The sequence below is a fragment of the Morone saxatilis genome, unplaced genomic scaffold (assembly GCF_004916995.1).
Source record: "Morone saxatilis isolate NCDOM2014 unplaced genomic scaffold, NCSU_SB_2.0 Contig9, whole genome shotgun sequence".
NCBI lineage: Eukaryota > Metazoa > Chordata > Actinopteri > Moronidae > Morone > Morone saxatilis.
The window spans coordinates 26,505-35,799 of record NW_023340268.1 but is presented as its reverse complement, the minus strand read 5'-3'; the positions used below and the strand labels follow the sequence as shown (position 1 = coordinate 35,799).

The 9,295-nt window shown below is 40.2% G+C and overlaps 1 protein-coding gene across 1 annotated transcript in view; it reads right to left on the bottom strand.

Moving 5' to 3' along the window:
• Positions 1-8,351: 8,351 nt before the first annotated feature.
• The window catches only part of pi4kb (phosphatidylinositol 4-kinase, catalytic, beta), a 5,757-nt gene continuing 4,813 nt past the window's right edge, over positions 8,352-9,295 (bottom strand). Inside the window, exons 7-9 of the mRNA XM_035681852.1 lie at positions 9,107-9,239; positions 8,907-9,027; positions 8,352-8,790 (exon numbers count right to left, since the gene is read on the bottom strand). Of these exons, the coding sequence (XP_035537745.1) occupies positions 8,609-8,790; positions 8,907-9,027; positions 9,107-9,239 (436 nt within the window). The 3' untranslated portion in view covers positions 8,352-8,608. The remainder of the gene's footprint in view (positions 8,791-8,906; positions 9,028-9,106; positions 9,240-9,295) is intronic.

Below are 9,295 nucleotides of genomic sequence, written 5' to 3'. Positions count from 1 at the left end.
ACACACACACACACACTCTCAGCTCGATGCCAAACCCCCGTCAGTGCTTTCTGTTGTTTGAACTCGGAGCTTCAGTTTCTAAACTATAACTAACGGCAATTGATCACTAATGCTTATTGATCAGCTATTGATAGCAACCGCTGTTGGATGAAGAGCTGAAATTAAACCATTAATCGCTGATAGATGGATTATTGATTATTATCTCAGAGTGTTATCGGTCTATTCATCTAATAATTACTGAAAAAGTTCAACATTCGAATCAATTCAACAGTTTTAAAGGTTAATCAATAATATTAATAATCAATCAGGTTTCTCTCTTTCTAATAAGCCTTAACGAAACATCTTTAGTTCTAAACGAGTCGTTAATTAATTCTCTGTATATTAATCCAGTCTTTTCAATGTTAATAAATTGTAGCTGATCAATGAAGCATTATTGATCAATAAAGCCGTTGGTTACCGGGGAAGACTCATTAGAGAGTGGTTCCATCTAACGATGAAGGGAAGGTTAATGTTTTATTTTACATGAAATCGCCTTCTGATGGGACCAGTTCCACCAGCAGAGGTCAGTTGTTGCTCTACAGCGCCTCCTCTGGTGAAACTGACCCTCTGCAACAACCTTCTTCACTCAACCAGGTTAAAGTCAGTTCAAAAGTCCCTTCAGATTTCCACCGCTTTTAGCTTCCCAGCTAATTTATTAGTCAGTTAATTAATGCAGGAAATGAGCTCTGGAGTCTAACTAATGTTCTCATTAAATTCGATGATTAAAATGATTATTAATGTTCTTAAAAACTGCAGTTTGCTGCATTTATCTCCTAATTAATGAAACTCTAATTATGGATCAATTATAGTGAAACAGGAACGTCGTCGGCTCCATGAACAGAATGTATTATTCCATATTTAATATCACAAATATCTGACGCTGCGTTCACTGCCGGCTGGTAGAAAACGGCTCCACTGCAGAGCTTATTTCCTTCATTTAAAAAAACCCCAAAACACAGCAGAACTTCCTGTGTATGGAAGCCCGAAGCGACCAATAAAGTGCGATCAGAGTAATTAAATTACTGATTTTGTTGACTTGCTAATATCAGTCAGTATTTTTATTTAAAATCTTGACTCAACATCTGATCATTTAATAGTCAAACATGTTTGATTTATTTATTTATTCATAATTTTGAGGCACAAAGTCGTGAATACAAAATAAAAAAACAATATATTTAGTTATTAGCGCGCTGTACCACCTATTCGAGCGATTAAACGTCATCACTGTCAACACATGTCTGACCCTTTTTATCGTCAAATTACAATCCAAAGTTCATCGTGGGTGCCGGTAAAAACAACCTGTGCCGCCTCCAAATATGACTGAGGTACTTTAACGTTCTGCTCTGTTCATCAACTCTACCTTTATTGTTTCTGCGTTTTCCTGGCCTCCTGTACATTAAACACGAGTCTGTGGAACAAACTGGGCGCGCCTCTCGCGCCGTGCGCTTCAGCCTTCTGGAATTTCAAACTAAAGCACAGTTCTGGACTAAACCATGCCTCTGTACCACTGATACACTGTTCACCTGGTTGTTAATCAAAGTTGTTGGCCTCCTTTGTTTGAAACGTGAAACCAAAAAGAGTCCTGCTCCTAAACACGACTCTCGTTGAAAGTCCAGCTTAACGTTTATAACCGGACATGTCCTCTGATTCCCATAAATGCGCCCCTCTCTGAGCGCTGGGGTGTCCCGGTACTCTCCTGTTGTCGTCCCGCTGGTTTTTCCCAGGGGTGACCACGCGAACGCCTTCCAGTGTGCCCTGTACAAGCTTTATTCTAATTTGTCATGATTCCCGATATTACCAAGCTAAGAAACTCAAACAAACTCTGCTGCTCGACTGTTTGGTTTCGTTTGTAAACTGACCCCCTATGCGCGCGCCCACTCAAAATAACAATATCGGTCAGCGAGCGCGCGGCCAGACAGAAGCCGGGATCATGGCATTGCTTGGCGCACCACCACGCCCCCCGTGCTTCACACATGAAACTTTGACAAACATCGGCGAGATGAAACAATCCTCCCTTAAAATACTAACTACATACCAAGCCGGCATAGCAGAGCACTCAAGTCTGTGCACCACGGCTCACCGGACTGTCTTGCGTCCCGTAAATACCTATTCTCTAAAGGCGCTAATTCTCATCCACCATGTTGCTCTCACCCCTCGGCTAACACCCATCGCCCCCACCTCCACCACATGCAAGAGACTCAAAACCATCAGACGTGTCCGATACCTTTTAAGCTCCTACTGCTGTCAAGAGAGCGACCCACACACGGGAAAAAGTACGACACACTGCCAGGCAGGACGTGAACGACAACGCGGACGGTGGCAGCGCGCAGAGAGTACAGCTACTTAGCAAATCAACACACACCATATTGAAACATCAAGCATCAAATCACCCAACTGATGCGCCATAACACCAACAGTTCACACCCAACCATCTCATGATGGGGGAAAACCCAACAGACTCCCTCACACCATCTCAACATTAAACACTAACAAATAATAACCAACACACATAAAATAACACAAATCATACACACAATACTAAACAACAAACAAAACACCAACCACAACATCACACACAAACACAACACACACACCCAGACACGACACACAACACACCTCCACACACCACCCACCTCACCAACCACAACCAGACTAAACATACAACACAACACAACACAAACACACACAAAGACATAACATCACGACAACCCCCTGACAAATACAAGACCACAAACATATAAACAAAAAAACAAACAACAACAACACACGACACACACACCAACAAGACACAAATCCCCAACAACATCCACACACATATAGTAATACTACACAAAACCAACACACAACCAAACAACACCACAACTACAACATACCGACCCACGTGAAATACTGGAGCATATAGTACTGTCAGCATGACGACCAAAATTCATCTTTGGATCCATACAATACCCACGACCCCCACACACCGGAAACTTCCTGTTTGTGGACAGAATCGCGGCAAAATTCACATTCAATTCAACACCTTTCCATTCTCGTCATACGCCGGGCCAACCACACAGCGAGTAACGCCAGCACTTCGCCAACACAGCGACAACCTCCTGTCAATCAGACAGTTACCCGCGAAACTCCTTACTAACCATCCACACCCTGCAGTGATGCATGCCGACATAGTTTCCTCAACATACACGGAAGGCCGCTCCTGAAGCTGCTCCATCTACACCCAACGTACCTCCAATAGAATTCAGTGTGCGTTTCACACCCCGTACTTTTTCCATGTTAGCATTGCACTTTTTATTACCAACCCAGCTAACTTCTACATTGCAAATCGCGATTTGATTACACGGTCTCTTCAGCTGTGCATGGTTGTTCACTACCAATACGTCACCTATACGAAACTATATCTTACCTGAAAAAACCACCGTGACGTTTCAATCTTATTTTACCCCCGCTGATCAGGACCCATCAGTCTCTGAGCGTCTTATACCACTGCGTTTGAAAATTATACGCAGTTCGATTGATTGTCATCGTTCCTTCCAATCGGACAGAGCTCTTCAGAGTTTATCTAAGAATCCCAGAAAGATTCATGTCCTGAGCAGCATCAAATTAACCACAAAACTGCCTGAGAAACATGCTTTCAGGTCTAATGAATGGTTTCATCCAGTTCAAATGACAACAGTAGTTTGTTCTGCTAGCACTGAGTGGAACAACTCACACCACAAACACAACAACAACAACCAAACCCAATGTGAATTGTTCCACATCCACCGATTTCGATACTGAGCTGTGAACTGACCTCTGACCGTCAGCCGCTCCCGTGGAATTCTTCAGAAACTACCAACGTCCTTCTGCCTTCTTCCTTTGAAAGAACGACCAGATTTACATTCTCGAGCTCCTGTAGACGCGGACCAAAGGAGAGGAGGAACAGACGTTTCATTACAGTCTTTTCTTCATTAAAGTCTCCTCAACAAGCTGCTGCGTCACCACCCTTATAACGACATCAAACAATGATAGAAGAAAAAAGAGCTCTGTGTGTTGCGTGTGTGTGGTGTGCTGTGTGGCTTGTGTGCTGGTGTGTGTGTCTTCAAGGTGAAGAGCTGTCTGCTGCTCCCAAGCTCTTCTCCACACGTTATTACATGTCTGAGTCAACTGAGCCAGCATGCATGTCTGTCAGTTTGAACCCGAGAATCCGAGTCTCACTGGATGGGTGGCACAAGATAAAGCTTTTACTTCTTAAACAGACCTTTTTTGCGAATGGAGTTTGGTGTAAACAGCTGTGTGAGCAAGAAGGGGTTCTCGAACCATTAATACAGTCAGAATCAACTGAACGACTACCTTCTAATAATGAACCTTGTAAACAGCAGAAAGTAAGCGACCTTCGTACCGGCTCTCCCCAATGATTGCTCTCATCTATAGAGAATCCGGTCGATTTTCAAAATAAAATACCCCTTGTGGACTCCACCTCCTCCTGCTCCGTTACGAGATGATTTATTAAAAACACTGAAATCCAAAGTGTTCTCATGTTGTTGGTTATTTTTCTTCACACAGTGAAAAATAAAGCTCATTTGACGTTAGCATCGTTAGCATTTCTCATTGAAACCAACAACAGGAAGTCGAACTCACTGATCGGCTCGATTCCAACAGAAAGTCACAATAACGTCGAACTGAAACGTCATTTAGCGTTAAATGTTTGGTACCAACTGAAGTTAAAAACCTTTAAAAAAATGACAGAAAACATTTTCATTGAGGATAAATGCACTTTAAGAGTTTTTCACATTGAATTACTTGAATGTGTTTGAGCTGATGGAAGGAAGGAAGGAAGGAAGAAGGCAATGAAAGGTTTTTAGTAGCAGGGACGAGTTTCTACAGATTGTTTTCCTCTCCGGACGCACCAGACTTCACTCAGAAAAACAACGATTTTAGCAGCTATTATTTTAAAAGTATTTCTGCCTTTAATGGTTAAATCAAAGAGACAATATCAACTTTAAATTTAATTTTACATTTTAAAAAGTCACTTTATCACAAATGTGTCAATTGTTGTTTCTCTTATTAAAATATTACAGTAATAACTTGTTCACATTAATACATATTTTGCCCGTGTAGACTGATGTCGGAGAGGGAAACATTTGTACATTAAACTCGTCCCTTCAGCGGTCAAACGTCAGATAAAAGCACTTCTCAGGTCCGAGACTCCTTCCTCGTCCCTCCTGTTGCATTGATAAAAGTTTCTGTACGTCTCAAGGCATCAGTTCATTTACATACGTACATATTCACACAGAAAGAAAGAACAAGAACGAGTATTTGCTATTTAAGTTGCTTAAACCGGGTAAACTTTTAGTCACAGCTGCGTCTTCTTAAAGCGCGGTGGCGTATAAAGTAGCAAGCTAACGGTTAGCATACGGTAACATGATTTTTTAGAACAGATCTTCTCCTTCAATAGTGGTTAAAACACAAAAACCTTCATACGACGGCAACATCAAATATTGGCTTTATTCCAGTGTTTGTAGTATTTTACAGTTGGTTAGCATTCCTGCTCTCGTCGCAGTTAGAGTGTTAACATACAAGGAAACTGATTACAAATTAAAAATAAGCAATTACGGTAGAAAACAAATATTATAATAAATTGTGCAACTTTTAGTTTCTAAAACTACTTTAACTCACAACCACGACAATGAAGAGAAATTAAGCTAGCTGTAATTTCAGCCGAGTCATTGTCAAGCTAAATGCTAACAGCAGTCTGAATATCGTCCGTATGTGTTTGTTGTACTTTGTATGTGATGGTGAAATTATTTTATCACTGCTCTTGTACAAAAGTTTGGTAGCTAGTTAGCTAGTAGTTAGCATTAACTAAAGTGTGGAAAAAGGCCTCCGCATTAACAATTAATCCACTTTTATGTAATAAAACATGAACTTCAAATGACAAAAACAATATTTAAGAGAATCGTTAGCTGTTAGCATGACAATGACTCAGCTAGCCAAGTAGTGTTCTTCATGTCTGTCAACTATAACGTGGGTTTCCTTTAATGTTTCGTCAATTGCGATATAATTAGCCAATTATTAGCTAGCTAGGTCTTTCATTAACTTCCTTGACTGTAGTTATGAACGTTGTGGTGAACGAGCAAACAAACTGTTTGTTTTAAAATGTGACGATGTCCCGCTGTGGAACGACGGACTCATACTGAGTAAATATCTGTTGGCTGTAAACGCTAATATATTTAATTTAAAGAGTTAGATATAATTTGGATTGTTCCATGAAAAATGATCAGAACTTTTATTTACTTACAATGTAGAAAACACACTGATACCTAAATGACCAAATATTAATAAAAATAAAATAAAAATGTATTTGTTTGGACTAAAGTTTAATGAGGATGATTATTAATCTCAGAAACTATTAAAAAAATGAAATATTGTCTATAAGAACAAAATTCCTCCCAAATGTAAAGAAAAACATTTTAAAACTGTAACAATCAAAAAGGGATTTAAAGTCTAAAATAAATGTATAAATATAGATTTATTTTCCTCCTGTTTTATACAAATTGGAGACATTTTGAAGAATATTATAATTATAACCAAATATTAAATAAACTATTCGCTGAATCAACTGAATTTACTATATTTAATAAATGTATAAGTTGAGAAATACCCCGATATGATTTAATTTGGTCCTCTGTTCAGTTTATTTATTATTTTATTTAAAGATGTCATATATAATGTAATTAAGCAGTAGGAAGCGTGTGATCAATGTCGGAATAAACCAATATATTTTGCTTTGTTACTGTTCGTTACTCTTTATATATAAAGATTGGTTAGCTCAATGAAAGTGCACCGTAACCTCACTGGTGTGTTTGTAGTTTAATGATCAGGTTTAATACACTGGAATAAAGCCGTACAGTGTTACCAGCGTCATCGCCGCACTGAGAACACGTCCGTCTGTTTTATTATAAAAACATTCACATATTCAGGAAACTTTAATCTCCTCATGAAGAAAATAAACGTTCTGTAAAACACAGAAATAAAGAGTCTCTCTCCTGATTGGCCGGAGTTAATCACAGGAATGCATCTTTACGGCCAATCGGGGAGGAAGAGCGGCGAGTTAAATACGCTAATATATCGTTAACAGACACAAACACATTAATTATACACAGATGTACAGTTAGTGGATGACGACGAGGTTCTTGCATAAATCTGCAGCAGACGAATCTTTTCACCGCTCGGAAGCCATTTTGGCTCAAAACCGTTCAAGTAAAATGGAGGAAAACTAAACGGTACCTTTAAATTCAACACTGTAGCGTTTAGCGTTAGCATCATGTTTAGTTTTATTCTGAAATTCAACGCGGACCTTAAACCAAAATAAACCACCGCACATTAAAATGATTCAGATCGAGTTTGAACTCATCGACTTTCCTCCAAGTTTCGGCCCGTTAGCGACAGTCGTTAACGAGAGGAATTAGAGTTGTGCTAATTAGTAAAGTTGAGTATCCGCTACAGATCGTTAAATGAGTAAAAGTACGTAAACTTTTATTAAACGAATTGTCGTTATTGAATATTAATGAATATTCTGATGTTTCTCTTCCTTTTTTAAACGTGCAGAAACTTGGAAGAACTGATCGATTGATTGATCGATGGACGATTCAAACTCAATATCAATATTTCAGAGTTTGTGTTGTGCTTTCTCTCTCTCTCGCCGTCCGTCCTGCTGGTGTTCGCTGTTTCATTTAGACTTTTATTAAAATATCTCATATGAACAGGAAGCTGTTTACATGCGTTTCTTCAAAAAATATTGGGCGATTATTGATTAGTTTCCTCTGCAGACGGGAACCTTTATTCTGAAATTTAAACCATCAGGATGTTTTCTGTTCAAGGTTCTTCAAGATTTGAAGCCAAAAGATTCTGTTTTAATAAGTAAAATTGTTAGTTTTTCTTGTAAATCAGAGACAAATGTCTCCTTTCTGCTTCCGTAGTTCTTAATTAACTTTAATTTGCAGTGAGAACATTTCCTGGTGATCAGTTCAGTCACGTGTTTGTTAAAGATTAAAAAGACTGCGAGGCCTCGTTGAGTCGCCGTACGGGGACGAATCAGACCGATCAGATTCCCGTTATTACGAGATACAAACTTCTGTTAGAACAATAAACGCTCTCGTTATAACGAGTTCTACTGATCTGGTTCTTCTGGCGCCGCAGCAACACGCCGCCACAATATCTGAACATTAAAATTACAATAAACAATAACTGACCTCAGATGTCTCCGTTAGGAAAAAATTGTTGAATGTGAGGAAGACGCTCCATCGACTGTTCTGGTCAATAAAACGTTGTTTTTTTTTTTGTTCTTTAAATGTTTTTGTCTGAAAATTCTAATCAGGACTCGATACGTTTATCAGCAAATCGTTTACCTTCAGAACGGATCCATAAGTCTTTAAACGTGTCTCAGGATCAACCAAAGTCTGTACTGTCCCAGCTGCCCGCGAACGCCAGATCCCCAGATCAGAAAGAGTCCGACCCGAGTTCAGACGGACGAGATGAAAACAGAGCGGAGGTTGACGAGGATCCCTCAGAGCGGTGGCGGTGGCGGTCACATGATGCCGTTGGTGACGTACTGGAAGGAGTCGTACAGTTTGGTGGTTATTGATCGCATCGATCCGTCAACCAGCTGCTCAACCAACAGCTGCAGCTGCTCCTCCGTCAGAGACATGTGGAACCGCTCCTTCAGACCGCGGATGGTGCTGGAGCCATGGAAACACGGCAGGTGGGAGCCTGAAATATAGATTATTGATCAGAATAATTAGTTAATATATTATTAATATATCGGTTTGATTAATGCTTTAATAATGGGAGTATTGATTACTGATCAGGATCAGCTGATTGGTTACCTTGCTGCATGATCTCCACTATCTGCAGCACTCTGTCCATGTGCTTCCTGGCTGCTATCAGACCCTGAAGCATCAACATCTTATAGTAGATAAACATGTCTCCGTCCAGACCGCCCATCACCTGAAACACATCGTCATCATCGTCATCGTCATCAGACACCAATAAGGTTCATTAAAAACACAAACTGGTGTTTACTCACGTCGACGAACTCTGAGGTGAGTTTGAAGGCGGACGTCTCGAAGCCGAGGTTGCGAGGAGAGCTGGACAGGATGAAGCCGAAGTCGATGTGGATGATGTGACCTTCAGAGTCCAGCAGGATGTTCCCGTTGTGTCTGCAGAGACCAGGTTCATATCACAGGGAGCTACTGTTAGCCTAGCTTAGCACAAA